The following is an 18,419-nucleotide window of genomic DNA, read 5'->3' on the forward strand; positions in this document are numbered from 1 at the left end:
TCTCACACTACCAAGCCCAGTGGGAAAGATGATTCTCCTCCCCTGCAGGCCTGCCACACCCCAAGTCCCAGGCAGAAACAATCCCTCTCTGGAACTCTGGGTTTCACACCTTGCCTTTCTCTTGCCTTTTTGGCCACGGTCTCACCTGCTCATCTGTTTCTTGCTTACCTGTGGCCTGAAGTCCAGGAAAATGTTTACACAGGGCTCAGTTTTACTAGAGTGGAATGAAACGTGAGGCAGGCTGCCGGCTGTACATCACAGACTCAGCCCACGTGTCCCCAGCCACCTGGCTGAGATTTACTGACACTAAACTCTGAGCTTCTGTGGCTCTTCAGTCTGCCTGGTATCTCCACTTCGTGCTACATAACTAAGAATGTTTCTTGCTGGCTTCTCTTCACCTCTATCACTTTTGGAAAGTTCGAGACTTGGTCCGATTTCCCACCCTGGCTGTGCTTGTAAGTCCCGGAATGCACTGCCTCCTCACACGTGTCCTAAACCGTGTCAATCCCGAAACACGCCTCGTGGATCAATAGACACACATGTGGAACCTCAAAGTGACTCCCAGGCATTTTTAAATTGCTCAGAACTCCCAGATTTATATATGCATCAGCCTCGGAGTCCCTTCCGGGGGCAGAATTCCCTAAGACCTACCATCAGCCCCCAGGAGAAGTGAGGGCGTTTCCTGATCCATTTCACAGGCCTATCAAGTTACTTAACAGCCCGGCAAGATCTGGAACCTGGGCACCCTGGTGCCTCACGTCATTGGTGCTCCTGGGTCTCCCAGTGGGAGAGGCCCCCAGTTCCCGCTCTGGAAATACCGGAGGCAGCAGGCCACACCCAAGAGGCCGCCCCTCTGCCTCCCTGCTCAGGGTCCGGGGCTGCGGAGAAGCAGGCGGGGCTGCAGCTCCCGGCCGACCGGGACCTCGGGGAGAAGCACCTTGGCACCACGCTCAGGAATGCGGGAGCATCGCAAGGTCCCCGCAGAATCAGCAAAAGACAAACTCGCCGGCGACGGTCCACACCTGGCCAGGTGGCCCCTCACCACCTCCTGCCGAGCCTGCGGAGGGGCTCCAAGCCCCTGAGCTGCAAGGCTCCTGTGGTCTAGTCATCAGTGAGACAGCTCAGCAGATGAACTGGAGAGTGACCTTGGGAGAGTCGTGTTGGTTTTGACTTGGGTCACTTTGGACCTGCCTGAGGGCGGAGGAGAGGTTTGGGACCAACGTCTGCTTCTGAGGAGGTGACAGGGCGCATGGCCACCTCTGCCACACCTGGCGCTGCCCCCCACAGAGAGAGGCTGCACAGATCTCCTCTAGGGACCCAGAGAAGGCCTTTCTGGAGTGAGGTACACAGGGACCCCGGGCCCCGGCCTGCAGCCGCCTTCCCTTCCAGACAGGCTCTTGAGTCAAGAGCAAATGCTTTAACTGACAGTCACTGGTTTTTTGTTTTTTTTTTTGCTGTGGGAGATATTTTGAGAGGCTTCAGGACACAATGGAGAGGGCTTGAAATAAGGCCAGACCTGGTTAATATCTTGGATCGGCCACTGCCTTATTCTGTGACTTTGGGCAAGTTACTGAACTTCCCCGGGTCTCCTTTTTCTGATCTGCGAAATGAGAAAAATGAAATTCTACTTCCAAAGTGGGTGTCAGGATGGGAATGAGTATGTCTGAGCAGGTGAGCAGGTGTTCACTAAATACAAAAAGACGACGATCACTCCTGTTACTGCTGCATCATTCCTACTGCCTTTATTACATTTAATAGTAACATATCCAGGGCCCAACACACTCCTACGTGTGCATCCGAGAGCTCTAACAGCCCTAAGACATCTGATAGGGAGCTTCATGACTTTCTCTCCGCAGTAAATTTGTCCAGGTGCTTTGAAAACATATCCAGATAAATTGGGGGGTAGCTTAATTGAGAGTTGAAATATATAAATCCCTCCCAGCATAACTGCAAATCTGAATTACGGTGCTGCATTTTACTATTAACACATAAGCCATATAAGCTTCCTGCTTTATACTTAAAAAAGAATGCCTTTTGAGATGCTCAATGCTTTGCACAAAGATCTACAAACTATGCTTAAAACAGCTCACTGGGAAGAGAATATCCAGCAAAATCCTCCCCATTCTGAAAAAGGTAGAAAATAAAGCGTGAAGTTGAGAATTCCTCTTTCTGACTGCCTTAACCAAGTCAGGCATCCATGGCTCTGTACAGCTCATCATCATTAACAAATCATGAACGAAGACCCAGATGGTGACAGGCAAGCCCATGTGCACATAGCACAAGTGAGGGGGCTGGAGAGATGATGAAGGACAGCGGTGACATCGACCTCTAAGGACTGGAATGTTGAGTTAAAGCCAAGAAGCTGAGAATTGATAAAGGAAATGTAAATTTTGGCTTTTCAGTAAAACACACACGCATGAGAGTGGGATGATGAAGACTTGGCTTGGCAATACCTGAGTAAAATAATTGCGAGGGTTGCAATTTTAAGAGGCATAAATGAGAGCAGAACATAGGACTCAGAGGAAGTAACAGGTCCCCCTACCATGAGCTGAGTAGGTGACACCTGGAGCAGTCTAAGGAGGGCACAGCCAGGGTCAACCCAGGAAACAACTGGATGAGGACGGCTGAGATGCTCAAGGTCTAGACCATTTCACACAAAACACAGATAGGACCGTTAAGCCTGAAGCAGAGACCTGAGAAGGGAAGGAGAGCTGCCTTCAAACTGGTAAAGGATGGAATGTACAGGAGGCCCAAGGACGCGGGTTGCTCCAGGATCAGCAGGTGTATCCAGGTGACTGGGGTATCCGGGTCATGCCACAAGGAGCAGATTCAGAGCAACTAGAGCCCCAGCTGTGACTGACAAATATCACACGGGCTGCCCAGTGAGACACAAGTCCTGCTCCACCCCGAGTAGGAGGAGGCCTCCCTTCTGTGGACGGTCCAGAGGGGATTCTGTAATTCCAAGGGTCCATGCTGGTCTCTCTTCTATATTACAAACCCAGGAAGGGGCTGGGAAGTAGCACAGTAAGACCCACGAGAGCTCACTGAGACTGGCTGAAGTATTCTGATCATCTCTTTTGTTGTTTGATAAACCACAAAAGAGTGGCACTTTGAAGATCTTGTTTTTTCCACTAAGGCAGCTGTGATGCTCAAAGAACAGAACCTGGGCTCTGGAACTGGCTAAGGCCTCAAAATAAACACAGCACCTGATGGTGAAGACTAGTATTTATGGGGCATCTCACATCACGCTGGTTGTGGATGTGATGCTCCGTGGTCTACACATGTATTCTTTCATGGGTTGATTGTGTTCTGCCATTTCAGAAATGATTTCAGGTAGGTTGCAAGGATACATAAAATATGTGTAGACTTAACTGAATTAAAAGTTGAAATGAGAGCACACACAAATATAGGGAAGGAAAACAAAATGGGTACAGGGTTAATTTGGTGTTCATGACTTCTGGGAGGCACATAGAGACAGTCATCCCATTTTACACATGAGTCAACTGAGGCTCACAGGCTGAATAACTTCCTAAAGTCAAACACCTAACCAAGCATACGGGCTGGGATTTTATTCAAGGTCTGACTGACCGCAAAGCTGGTGCTTTCTGATGGAACATCATTGCCTCAGGGAGAGCTGAGGATGAAGTGACACTGATTATCTTCTTGCTGACTAGGCTGAGACCAAGGGCATGGAATGCAGAGTCGATTTTTTTGCAGACCAATCACATAGAATGATTCCTATCTTAAAGCCCAGCACAGTGGCCTCACATACATGCTTACTGTATACTTGTTGACAAGGATAATGCCCAGAACAATTTAACATTTTAAAACCAATCCAGAGAATATAATAGAAATGTAACAACCATGAAGCTCTATTTGCCCTTCAGGTAGCTGTTATGTGTGTCTCCTCATAGCTATGGTATTTAACATTTTATAGAAGGCTTTTGATGTATGAAAGCAAAATCATCGTTAATGGGATTTTTCCTTCTTTAGGGCTGAAGACAGTTGACTCCTTTAGGAGTGAGACATTGGCTAAGATAACCAGGGCCATGAGTCAAATATATACTTTCCAGCCTAAACATCTGCTTCACGTTAATAACAGAGTTTGGTTATTTAGCAATTGTTTATATGTAAAGAGAAGGATGACGAATCACAGTATCAAAATGCGCTTCTAAAGCCTCCTTTCTAAAGGCGGCACCTCAAGCTGGTGGAGGAATAAGACGTGAAGATCACCTTCCTCCCCACAAATACATCAAAACTACATCTACATGTGGAACAGCTCCTACAGAACACCTACTGAACGCTGGCAGAAGACCTCAGACCTCCCAAGAGGCAAGAAACTGTCCCCACGTGATCCAGGGACAACTTCCTCAGGAGAACGCACGGCACGCCTCAGGCTGCTGCCACGTCACACTGGCCTCTGCCGCCGCAGGCCCGCCCCGCATCCGTACCCCTCCCTCCCCCCCGGCCTGAGTGAGCCAGAGCCCCCGAATCAGCGGCTCCTTTAACCCCGCCCTGTCTGAGCGAAGAACAGACGCCCTCCCGCGACCTACACGCAGAGGCGGGTCCAAATCCAAAGCTGAGCCCCGGGAGCTGTGCGAACAAAGAAGAGAAAGGGAAATCTCTCCCAGCAGCCTCAGGAGCAGCAGATTAAAGCTCCACAATCAACCTGATGTACCTGCATCTGTGGAACACCTGAATAGACAACGAGTCATCCTAAACTGAGGTGGTGGGCTCTGGGAGCAACTGTAGACTTGGGGTTTGCTTTCTGCATCTAATTTGTTTCTGGTTTTATGTTTAGCTTAGTTTAGTATTTAGAGCTTATTACCACTGGTAGATTTGTTAACTGATTTGGTTGCTCTCTTCCTTTTTTTTAACATATATGTATATTTTTTTCCTTTTCCTCTTTTTGTGAGTGTGTATGTGTATGCTTCTTTGTGTGATTTTGTCTCTATAGCTTTGCTTTTGCCATTATTCCTAGGGTTCTGATTGTCTGTTTTTTGTTTTTTTAGGGGTTTTAAGTATAGTTTTTAGAACTTGTTACCATTGGTGGATTTGTTTTTTGGTTTGGTTGCTCTCTCTTTCTGTTTTTATTTACTACTTTTTAATTTTTTAATTTTTAATATTTTTTACTTTAATAACTTTATTTTATTTATTTTTCCTTTCTTTCTTTTTTTTTTTCTCCCTTTTCCTCCTGGCCATGAGGCTGACAGGGTCTTGGTGCTCTGGCCTGGTATCAGGCCCGAGCCTCTGAGGTGGGAGAGCCGAGTTCAGGACATTGGTCCACCAGAGACATCCTGGCCCCATGTAATATCAAACGGCAAAAGCTCTCCCAGAGATCTCCATCTCAATGCCAAGACCCAGGTCCACTCAATGACCAGCAAGCTACAGTGCTTTAATACCCTATGCCAAACAACTAGCAAGATAGGAATACAACCCCACCCATTAGCACAGAGGCTGCCTAAAATCATAATAAGGTCACAGACACCCCAAAACACACCACCAGACGTAGTCCTGCCCACCAGAAAGACAAGATCCGGCCTCATCCACCAGAACACAAGCACCAGTCCCCTCCATCAGGTAGCCTACACAAACCATTGAACCAACCTTACCCACTGGGAACAGACACCAAAAACAATGGGAACTACGAACCTGCAGCCTGCAAAAAGGAGACCACAAACACAGTAAGTTAAGCAAAATGAGAAGACTGAGAAACACACGGCAGATGAAGGAGCAAGGTAAAAACCCACAGGAACAAACAAATGAAGAGAAAATAGGTGGGGCTTCCCTGGTGGCACAGTGGTTAAGAATCTGCCTGCCAATGCAGGGGACACGGGTTTGAGCCCTGGTCTGGGAAGATCCCACATGCCACAGAGCAACTAAGCCCGTGTGCCACAACTACTGAGCCTGTGCTTTAGAGCCCGTGCGTTGCAACTACTGAAGCCCGTAAGCCACAACTGCTGAGCCCACAAGCCACAACTACTGAAGCCCATGTGCCTAGAGCCCGTGCTCCACAACAAGAGAAGCCACCGCAATGAGAAGCCCGCACACTGCAACTAAGAGTAGACCCCACTCGCTGCAACTAGAGAAAGCCTGTGCGCAGCAACAAAGACCCAATGCAGCCAAAACTAAATAAATAAATAAATTTATTTAAAAAAAAAAAAAAAAAAGAAACTAGTACTTTAAAAAAAGAGGAAATAGGCAGTCTACCTGAAAAAGAATTCAGAGTAATGATAGCAAAGATGATCCAAAATCTTGGAAACAGAATGGAGAAAATACAAGAAATGTTTGACAAGGACCTAGAAGAACTAAAGAGCAAACAAACAATGATGAACAACACAATAAATGAAATTAAAAATTCTTTAGAAGCAATCAATAGCAGAATAATGAGGCAGAAGAACGGATAAGTGACCTGGAAGATAAAATAGCGGAAATAACTACTGCAGAGCAAAATAAAGAAAAAAGAATGAAAAGAATTGAGGACAATCTCAGAGACCTCTGGGACAACATTAAACTCACCAACATTCGAATTATAGGGGTCCCAGAAGAAGAGAAAAAGAAAGGGACTGAGAAAATATTTGAAGAGATTATAGTTGAAAACTTCCCTAACATGAAAAGGAAATAGTCAATCAAGCCCAGGAAGCACAGAGATTCCCATACAGGATAAATCCAAGGAGAAACATGCCAAGACACATATTAATCAAACTATCAAAAATTAAATACAAAGAAAAAATATTAAAACCAGCAACGGAAAAGCAACAATTAACATACAAGGGAATCCCGATAAGGTTAACAGCTGATCTTTCAGCAGAAACTCTGCAAGTCAGAAGGGTGTGGCAGGACATATGTAAAGTGATGAAAGGGAAAAACCTACAACCAAGATTACTCTACCCAGCAAGGATCTCATTCAGATTCGATGGAGAAATTAAAACCTTTACAAACAAACAAAAGCTTAGAGAATTCAGCACCACCAAACCAGCTTTACAACAAACGCTAAAGGAACTTCTCTAGGCAGGAAACACAAGAAGGAAAAGACTTACAATAACAAACCCAAAACAATTAAGAAAATAGCAATAGAAACATACATATCGATAACTACCTTAAATGTAAATGGATTAAATGCTCCAACCAAAAGACAGAGACTGGCTGAATGGATACAAAAACAAGACCCATATATATGTTGTCTACAAGACCCACTTCAGACCTAGGGACACATACAGACTGAAAGTGAGGGGATGGAAAAAGATATTCCACACAAATGGAAATCAAAAGAAAGCTGGAGTAGCAATTCTCATACCAGACAAAATAGACTTTAAAATAAAGACTATTACAAGAGACAAAGAAGGACACTACATAATGATCAAGGGATCAATCCAAGAAGAAGATATAATAATTGCAAATATTTATGCACCCAACATAAGAGCACCTCAATACATAAGGCAAATGATAACAGCCATAAAAGGGGAAATCAACAGTAACACAATCATAGTAAGGCACTTTAACACCCCACTTTCACCAATGGAAAGATCATCCAAAATGAAAATAAATAAGGAAACACAAGCTTTAAATGATACATTAAACAAGATGGACTTAACTGATATTTATAGGACATTCCATCTATTACAAATGGAAGCACATTCCATTTGTAATCCAAAAACAGCAGATTACACTTTCTTCTCAATTGCTCATGGAACATTCTCCAGGATAGATCATATCTTGGATCACAAATGAAGCCTTGGTACATTTAAGAAAACTGAAATTGTATCAAGTATCTTTTCCAACCACAGCGCTATGAGACTAGATATCAATTACAGGAAAAAATCTTTAAAAAATACAAACACATGGAGGCTAAACAATACACTACTAAATAACCAAGAGATCACTGAAGAAATCAGAGGAAATCAAAAAATACCTAGAGACAAATGACAATGAAAACACGGCAACCCAAAATCTATGGGAGGCAGCAAAAGCAGTTCTAAGACGGAAGTTTATAGCAATACAATCCTACCTCAAGTAACAGTTAACATCTAACATAAACAACCTAACCTTACACCTAAAGCAATTAGAGAAAGAAGATCAAAAAACCCCCAAAGTTAGCAGAAGGAAAGAAATCATAAAGATCAGATCACAAATAAATGAAAAAGAAATGAAGGAAACGATAGCAAAGATCAATAAAACTAAAAGCTGGTTCTTTGAGAAGACAAACAAAATTGATAAACCATTAGCCAGACTTATCAAGAAAAAAAGGGAGAAGACTCAAATCAATAGAATTAGAAATGAAAAAGGAGAAGTAATAACTGACACTTCAGAAATACAGAGGGTCATGAGACATTACTACTAGCAACTATATGCCAATAAAATGGAAAACCTGGAGGAAATGGACAAATTCTTAGAAAAGCACAACCTTCTGAGACTGAACCAGGAAGAAATAGAAAACAGAAACAGACCAATCACAAGCACTGAAATTGAAACTGTTATTAAAAGTCTTTCAACAAACAAAAGCCCAGGACCAGATGGCTTCACAGGCGAATTCTATCAAACATTTAGAGAAGAGCTAACACCTATCCTTCTCAATCTCTTCCAAAATATAGCAGAAGGGGGAACACTCCCAAACTCATTCTACGAGGCCACCATCACCCTGATACCAAAACCAGACAAGGATGTCACAAAAAAAGAAAACTACAGGCCAATATCACTGATGAACATAGATGCAAAAATCCTCAACAAAATACTAGCAAACAGAATCCAACAGCACATTAAAGAATCATACACCATGATTAAGCAGGGTTTATCTGAGGGATGCTAGGATTCTTCAATAAATGCAAATCAATCAATGTGATACACCATACTAATAAATTGAAGGAGAAAGACCATATGATCATCTCAATAGATGCAGAAAAAGCTTTCGACAAAATTCAACACCAATTTATGATAAAAAATCCTCAGAATGTAGGCATCGAGCTAACTTACCTCAACATAATAAAGGCCATATATGACAAACCCACAGCCAACATCACTCTCAATGGTGAAAAACAAACAATTTCCACTAAGATCAAGAAAAAGAAAAGGTTGCCCACTCTCACCACTATTATTCAACATAGTTTTAGAAGTTTTAGCCACAGCAATCAGAGAAGAAAAAGAAATAAAAGGAATCCAAATCGGAAAAGAAGAAGTAAAGCTGTCACTGTTTGCAGATGATGTGATACTATACATAGAGAATCCTAAAGATGCTACCAGAAAACTACTAGAGCTAATCAATGAATTTGGTAAAGTACCAGGATACAAAATTAATGCACAGAGATCTCTGGCATTCCTATACACTAATGATGAAAAATCTGAAAGAGAAATTAAGGAAACACTCCCATTTACCATTGCAACAAAAAGAATAAAACACCTAGGAATAAACCTACCTAAGGAGACAAAAGACCTGCATGCAGAAAACTATAAGACACTGATGAAAGAAATTAAAGATGATACAAAGAGGTGGAGAGATATACTACCTTCTTGGGTTGGAAGAATCAACATTGTGAAAATGACTATACTACCCAAAGCAATCTACAGAGTCAATGCAATCCCTATCAAACTACCAATGGCATTTTTCACAGAACTAGAACAAAAAATTTCACAATTTGTATGGAAACACAAAAGACCCCAACAGCCAAAACAATCTTGAGAAAGAGAAATGGAGCTGGAGGAATCAGGCTCCCGGACTTCAGACTATACTACAAAGCTACAGTAATCAAGACAGTATGGTACTGGCACAAAAACAGAAATATAGATCAGTGGAACAGGATAGAAAGCCCAGAGATAAACCCATGCACATATGGTCACCTTATCTCTGATAAAGGAAGCAAGAATATACAGTGGAGAAAAGACAGCCTCTTCAATAGTGGTGCTGGGAAACCTGGACAGCTACGTGTAAAAGAATGAAATTAGAACACTCCCTAACACCGTACACAAAAATAACCTCAAAATGGATTAAAGACCTAAATGTAAGGCCAGACACTATAAATCTCTTAGAGGAAGAGATAGGCAGAACACTCCATGACATAAATCACAGCAAGATCTTTTTTGACCCACCTCCTAGAGAAATGGAAATAAAAACAAAAATAAACAAATGAGACCTATTGAAACTTAAAATCTTTTGCACAGCAAAGGAAACCATAAACAGGACGAAAAGACAACCCTCAGAATGGGAGAAAATATTTGCAAACGAAGCAACTGACAAAGGATTAATCTCCAAAATATACAAGCAGCTCATGCAGCTCAATATCAGAAAAACAAACAACCCAATCCAAAAATGGGCAGAAGACCTAAATAGACATTTCTCCAGAAAGATACAGACTGCCAACAAACACATGAAAGAATGCTCAACATCACTAATCATTAGAGAAATGCAAATCAAAACTACAATGAGGTATCACCTCACACCCGTCAGAATGGCCACCATCAAAAAATCTACAAACAATAAATGCTGGAGAAGGTGTGGAGAAAAGGGAACCCTCTTGCACTGTTGGTGGGAATGTAAATTGATACAGTCACTATGGAGAACAGTATGGAGTTTCCTTTAAAAACTAAATATAGAACTACCATACGACCCAGCAATCCCACTACTGGGCATATACCCTGAGAAAACCATAATTCAAAAAGTCATGTACCACAATGTTCATTGCAGCACTATTTACAATAGCCAGGACATGGAAGTAACCTAAGTGTCCATCAACAGATGAATGGACAAAGAAGATGTGGCACATATATACAATGGAGTATTACTCAGCCATAAAAAGAAACAAAAGTGAGCTATTTGTAGTGAGGTGGATGGACCTAGAGTCTGTCATACAGAGTGAAGTAAGTCAGAAAGAGAGAAACAAATACCGTATGCTAACATATATATATGGAGTCTAAAATGGTTGTGAAGCACCTAGGGGCAGGACAGGAATAAAGACGCAGACACAGAGAATGGACCTGAGGACATGGCGGACAGGAAGGGTAAACCGGGACGAAGTTGAGAGAGTAGCATGGACATATATACACTACCAAATGTAAAACAGATAGCTAGTGGAAAGCAGCCGCATAGCACAGGGAGATCAGCTCGGTGCTTTGTCTCCACCTAGAGGGGTGGGATATGGAGGGTGGGTGGGAGATGCAAGAGGGAGGGGATATGGGGATGGAGGTATACGTATAGCTGATTCAGTTTGTTCTACAGCAGAAGCTAACACAACCATGTAAAGCAATTATACTCCAATAAAAATGTTAAAAAAAATACTCTGACATAAGGGGATTTATAAACACCAGGCGCTATTATTACAGTGCATTTGCTATTGCTGCTTATAAATTAAATGGAGACACCAGGCAGAACTCATCAAGACCAATTTTAAAAACCTTCTTAGTTAAGAACAGTTTAATAGTGCACAGCCTGATGGTAGGGAATGAAATCCAGATTACGATTTCCTTTCCCTTTTACATAATATTGTTGGATTTAATTCATTTAAGAAATAGTTACAGAACATTTTCTGTGTGCGTGACCCCGTAGGGACACAAAGATGAATAAAAACAAGTCCAGGCTTGGAGGTAGAGTCAGTCCACACCAATCCTCGGTACAATTTACTGATGGTCACAGAGCAAATTTATTTTCCAAAGGTGACCACTACAGTACCTCTCATCCGACAAGTCCTTCCTGAACCTTCCATTCATCCATCAGGAGGTGGAATATGATACCCCTCTTTGTGAGTCTGTGTGTGTGTGGGTGGAAGTGGAGGGATTGGGGGAGGGAAGGGCACTCGGTGAGAAGGGCACAGCCGAGGGCGGGCTGGGAATGAAAAATCCACAATATGGGATGTATGAAATAGTACTGTGGGAGATTAGGACTCAGGTGAGGTGGGTCTATATTTGTGCTGTCCTATATGATAGCCTCGAGTCACATGCGGCTACTTAAATGTAAGTGAATTAAAATTCAATAGAATTAAAACCTCAGCCACACTAGCCCTGTTCCAAGTGCTGGGAGGGCTCCCATATTGGACAAGGTGGATACAGAGCATTTACATCAGTGCTGGGCTCTGACGTACATCTCCTTGTCGCCCAGGCAGCAGTGTCCCACTGCGGGCTTCTGAGACAGTGGGACCTGGTGCTGTGTCTGGGGAATCAACCAGAGAGCAGGTTAGTTAGGTGGACAGAGGATACGTTTGTCACCAGCCGCCAGTGAGGAGTAGCATTGGAGAACAAAAAGTCTGCGGATTTCAAGACAGCCCAGGCTGGGGAAAACAGACGGGCCAGAGTCACCAGATAGCTGGTGATTTACTTATCAGTTCCATAGAGTATGAAAACGGTTCCGTTACGGTACAGGGCTCGCTGGAGACTTGCAAAAACCAAAGGCAGCTTTAGGTGGTTTGGAAGAAAAATCAAAGGACTGGAAAGTGAAGGAGCAGGGGTGGAAAGGAAGAGGTGGCCAGGAGAGGGGACAGCAAGTGCCCCCCTCATCACACCCCCAGGGTGGGGCTGGCGACCATGGTACCCACTGGCAGATGGGTGGTCACTGTCGTGAGAGGGGAGAATATCTCTCAGTCAGTGGCAGGACGGCGAGTAAACAATCAATTACCCTAACAACTGCTTCTCTGTATCGGACTGAAAAGAAATGGTAGGAGCAGCTACAGAGACACTCACAAATAAGAACAGGAAAAGTCATTAGTGTTTGAAATAAAAACCAACAGTTTCAGATACAGAGAATGGGCTTTCCAGAGGGCTTGCAGGGATCCAGATGAGATTTCCTGCCATTTCTTTTCCTGGTACCCACCACTCTTACTGTCCTGAATTCCATCACTGATTTTTTTTTTTTTTTTTTTTGCGGTACGCGGGCCTCTCACTGTTGTGGCCTCTCCCGTTGCGGAGCACAGGCTCCGGACGTGCAGGCTCAGCGGCCATGGCTCACGGGCCCAGCCGCTCCGCGGCATGTGGGATCTTCCCGGACCGGGGCACGAACCCACGTCCCCTGCATCAGCAGGCGGACTCTCAACCACTGCGCCACCAGGGAAGCCCCATCACTGATCGTTTAAGCTGATGATCACAGGGCTCTGTATTCTGAGGCTTAAACACAAGTTGACAAGAGACTTTCAGCTGGCTGCGTTCCGCACCAGCATCTCTCCCCACCCCTCAGCGGGACTGAACATTTTCCCCACCTTGGCTGCTTCAGAGAGACCTAGGAAAGGCAGGATGTCCTTATGCGTTGCCACAGACTCTGCTGTCCCCTTCTCATCCTAGCACAGCTGACCAAAGCCCCGACATGCAACGGAGTGCTACACTGGGGGAAAGAATGGATCACAACATCATCAATTCTTTGTGAGACTGAATAAGGAAACACTCCAGTAGCCCAGACTTATAAGTAACCCACGTAAACCGACAATTCAGACCTCGGTGTACGGTGCCGAGCAGGTAGCTGAATCTTGGCAGGGAGGAGGCTAAATAAGAAAATACCAAACTTGCGTTGCACAGGCGTTAGGATGTCTCCCCTCAGTAAAAGCATCTCACAAAGATTTCTCCATTCCCCTTTCTACTGGGGAAGCTTAACACCCCCTCCAGCTCAAAGGGAATGTGTTTTGCTTATCAACTTCTCCCCCCGCCCCCGACCGCCAAAAAAACTGGTTCCTAACTTATCTGAGAATAGGAGACAAAAAGAAATCTTTTGTGTTACAGAGCACGTTTAAAATATCTTGCACTTTCTTGCATAGTTAAAAGTACGCAAGATTGCCACACTTCTTATTCACAAGCGTTTGCACTTTCCAGAAGTGCGATTTTTAAGAGCTCCACAAAGGTTCCCCCAAATTGTTTTCTCCTTAAAAAGCATAAAGACAAGCCAGCGCTGGTGATTTTCTTTTCCTTCTGACTCTGTAAATACGCACGGCATCTCTTTAGACAAATGCCAAAGAGGACTCTTGTTTACGTGCATATTTCAAGACGGCTTCACTCGTACAGCAAAAAGCCCACCTCTCTTAAAAGATGAGGAATCTGTGGGACACACAAGGGGCCTTCCCCACCTCCTGGTGGTCTCCCAGCACTGGCTTACCTTGGGGTGCTCCGGTTTGGTTGGATTTCCCCAGGACCCGTAAATGTGAGGTCCTGGGGATGGGATACCTGTTAGCATGGGTCAGGTGGGGACAGGGTTTCCGTGCAGGGCAGTCAGAGAAGAATCTCACCAGCGCAGGCCAGCATGATGCTTACTTCGTTCTAGGTGCTTTAGGTCTATTAACTCGTATTCTCCCCACAAGGCTGTGAAGTAGGCCTTATTCCTTTGCCCCCATTTTACAGAAGAGGAGAGAGGCCTTGAGGTCACCAGCATCGAGGGTGGAGGCGAGGTGTGAGCCCAGGCAGGCTGGTGGCCCAGGCTGTGTTTTCATCACGACGCCCTACCACCTGCCCCAGAAGGACGTGCATCTTCCGTGCACATAAACCATCTAACCACACAGATCTCCTAACTTAACGTTGGCCTCTGTGAGACGTGAAGGGCGCATTGTAAAGTGGCAGAGCAGCAGAAAAGGTAGACACGTTACAGAAGATGGATTACGGCTTGGACACAACAGCCCAGGTATGGCTAGTAAATTAGGGCAGATGAGATCTGCAACGGAAGACGACCCCAGCTGGAGACAGGCTGGCCCGCCCCACCTCCTCCTCTGGCTGTTCTCAGGCCCTCCCCCGACAAATCATTAACAACTCTTGAAAGTTACTCAGTTACCCATCACTCCTCCCTTCCCACCACTCCTGAAAACGTCACTGCCCTCGCTCCATCACTGTTTGCTTGAGGAGATTCATGACTGACTAGTCTAAACAGTCAAGACAAAGTGCAGAAATCATCTTCTACAAGTTTAATGATGCGCAGAAAAAATGGTACGCTCTCCTGTGTTGAGCTGTGACGCATGTACACTTGTACATGACATGTATATTTCGAAGGCGCCCAGAAGGGAGCCATGCCCCCCAGGGGTAATCTCATCCAATGACAGGCTCCTGAGACAACCTCTCTGAGGGCAACTGCTGAGAGTGGCTGGTGATATCTCACTTTCCTTCACAACTGGTGAAACCTAGACTAGTACCTGACTGCAAATTTGCCATCGGTCAGGCTTGGTCCAGAGCCTGGAAGCCCCCGTGCTGAGTGGATAACTGGGTGGGTGGAGGGAGCTTGCTAGGGCTGCCCCACAGGAGGGCAAAGCATGAAGCCTGGACTTTTCATAGACAAAGGTCAAGGAGCATCCTGAACATGAATCCTAGGAAAGCAAGGCAGCAACGATTTTAGGATCTTACTTGTAGTTTTTCTCCCAGAATTTCACTGGCCTGACATACGATGTGATAAAAATGACACTCCCGAGAAACGGGCTCAGTGGAGTAGAAAAGATCGACGTGGCAAATGCCTGAAAGAAAAGCATGGCAGAATCTGAGGATTTTGAGTTAAGGAAAAAAAAGAAGTGGTCATGATTATTCTTCCACATAGTATTTGCGATTTTGACTAGTTTATATGAAAGCCATTTTCTCACCAAGGAAAGAAAGAAGGGCCTACCCGTGATCTCTCTATGTACATATTTGGAAATATAAAACTTTCAATAATATCCTGCTAGGTCTCATTTCACCACCATGAAAACCAAATGATTCTCATAAAAATCCCAGCAGTCTCAGCATGATTTGTGGCAAAGATTTAATATCTAAGATTTGAAAAGAACAGTTTCTTTTTACTGAGATATTGTTAGCTGAACCAAACACACTGTGGTACATTTACTAAAGTATCAAGCAGCTTTATAAATAATAAAAATTAAATTACACTTTGAAAGTAAATAAATAGCATTGTTTGGGAAGATAGCATCTCTATTCCTCAAAGAATCTTTTCCCACTGTTCAAAAATATGTATTTTTTTTATCATACACTGAACACTAATGGCTCGATTTAACTCATGTCTGGTTTATAAGCTAAAAATGTGTACTCAAGTCACAGCATGCCGTAGGCTAAGCCACCACCCTAGCACTCTGTATGGGTTTCCCACTTCTTGGCATGCCTCAGTTTTACACACTCTGATCAGAAATGTAATTGTTCAATATTAAAATTAGTATGGCTCTCACTTTGGGCTTAAGCCCAACTAATTGATCTCTGGAAATCTGGGGGAGGTGCCAGAAGGGCTGGTCCCTCCCCAGGCTCACTCCATCATTGGAGAACTTCTCCCAGCTGTCAATCACGGGGCCTTTGATTTGTTAAAGCCAGAGGTGGCAGAGGTCAGTGGGGGGCCAGACAGCCCAGGTTTTACATATGCATATGGTTCCTTGTCCTTCCGGGTGAGGGCTGGGAGGGTTCTACTGCAGGTCTGACCTGATCTCCTACAAGGCTGATTTTCCCACCTGGAAGGGGACGTGGCTGCACAAATGGAGGTCTTATTTTTTAGCCCATGTTTAAAAAGTTCTGGCAGAAAGTAAGAAATGCCTAAATGTCTGTCACAGATAGAAAGATTCTGTGTTTCATTACCTACCAGAGCATGGAAGGGCTTTCCCATATTATCAGTGGCAGGGCTTAGTTATGTGATAGGGACCCTCACAGCCCCACTTACATGTAAACACAAAGAAGGGAGTGAGACTTGCTTGTCTACAGGCACTTCCCAGTGCATTTGCATAGATTTAAGCTCAGAGTTTTCCTTCAGGGGTAGCTGTGTCATTTTTTTTTCCATTTGCTATTTATTTCCAAACATCTTCAGAAGTGAAATAACACATCCTCCATTAATAGTGTTGAACTGTCTGGGTATCAAAAAGATCTCGATTGTGCTACAATTTCAATCCGACTCCTTTTACTTTGACCTGGGTTCAAATGCAGAACTCCAGAATAAGGAGCTACTGTGACATCTATCATGACCCAACAGTTTCTTCTTCATCGGGAAGCTGGAAAGATCTAAATACCTCTGCCACAGAACATACCAATGTAACTATTCCCCTTGTCACAGGAAGAAAAAAAGAACTTCATGGGCGATGCCATCGAAGGAAGGTACTGAAAACACCTGAGAAAGCAGAGCGGGGGTCACAGGGGAGATTCCTGAGGAGGGTGTTGGGTGAGGGGAAGGTGACAGGGGGCACTGTGGGGTTTGCAGAAGATCCAGGACAAAGTTAAGTGGAACTGGGGCTGGGTAGGAGGCTGCGTGGGCCGGCACTGCCATTCTTTTGGGTTCTAAACGTTTCCCCAAAGATTATGTTATCCGTTTTTTAAATGCCAGAAACAGTTATCCAGAAATTAAGAAACGAGGAAAATACTGCTAGCCTGTAAGTAAAGTTCAAATTTGGGAGGAAAGGAAATGAAGCTTAACAGGTCAGAGGTAGGGCAGAAGTGAATAGATGGCCTCAAAGGTTAGTTTATTTAGGGGAGATCAGAAAAGGAATATAGCGCTCTTGGGGAAATACGCAAGATCGTGACTGTAATGGCTAAGGCAGTCCCGAGAAAAATGCAGCCTTCTTTATTTTTTGAGAGCCAAGAGGTGGGCCAAAGGGCTAGATGGAGACTCCTTTAAAAGCTTCAGGTTCATCTGAGAACATTTAAAATGAAAATATCAACGTTAATACTTAAAAAAAATAACTGGAAGCTCGAAAGGATATACCAAATAGAGAGTGGCCTTTCCAATACACACATTTAACAGAGCTAATACAGCTAAGTCTGTCTAATTATTAGAAAACAATGGTGTTGCATGGTCTCTACACATATTAAAAGGGTAAGCATGCCTATCTTTCCCTGGAGGTTACAAGCTCAGAAACTGACAGAGGCTACCGAGGGAGAAAACATGCTAGGACTGGAAAAAGCAATTTAACAATCAGGGCCCCGCTGGTCTGAAAGTTAATTCAATTCCAAAATGGAGCAAATTAGCCCCTTCTCAAAGCCAGGATGGAACCCACAGCTTCTTAATAGTGATAAACTCGTTAACATTTCGAAATTAGTCAAGATCCAGGGCTGGCATTTAAGAACTTGATGGCCTTGTCTTGATGGCATATATATCTGGTTTCTTTTTTTTTTTTTGCGGTACGCGGGCCTCTCAGTGTTGTGGCCTCTCCGGCTGCGGAGCACAGGCTCCGGACGCGCAGGCTCAGCGGCCATGGCTCACGGGCCCAGCCGCTCCGCGGCATGCGGGATCCTCCCAGACCGGGGCACGAACCCGTGTCCCCTGCATCGGCAGGCGGACTCTCAACCACTGCGCCACCAGGGAAGCCCCTATATCTGGTTTCATAAACGAACTCATTACATTCTGCACGGTATGATGTTGGGCTCCACATAGCAAATAGCTACCTTCACAACTGATCCAGGATGGGGAAGTGTCTCTGGGTGATGGGGTAGGGGTGCTGGAAACCCTGGAAGCCATCACACAACTGTAGTGGTCAGGCTCCATGGCCACCTCAAAGGGTCTATAACTTAGCAGAGGCAGG

The 18,419-nt window shown here is 44.4% G+C and overlaps 1 protein-coding gene across 1 annotated transcript in view; it reads right to left on the minus strand.

Moving 5' to 3' along the window:
• Positions 1–18,419, minus strand: part of PCNX2 (pecanex 2) — a 278,237-nt gene that overhangs the window by 71,129 nt on the left and 188,689 nt on the right. Inside the window, exon 23 of the mRNA XM_089897420.1 lies at positions 15,286–15,415. Coding sequence (XP_089753546.1) covers positions 15,286–15,415 — 130 coding nt within the window. The remainder of the gene's footprint in view (positions 1–15,285; positions 15,416–18,419) is intronic.

The sequence above is a fragment of the Delphinapterus leucas genome, chromosome 16 (genome assembly GCF_059928025.1).
Source record: "Delphinapterus leucas isolate spDelLeu-1000000601 "Yukka" chromosome 16, BTC_Dleu_Yukka2, whole genome shotgun sequence".
Classification (NCBI taxonomy): Eukaryota; Metazoa; Chordata; class Mammalia; order Artiodactyla; family Monodontidae; genus Delphinapterus; species Delphinapterus leucas.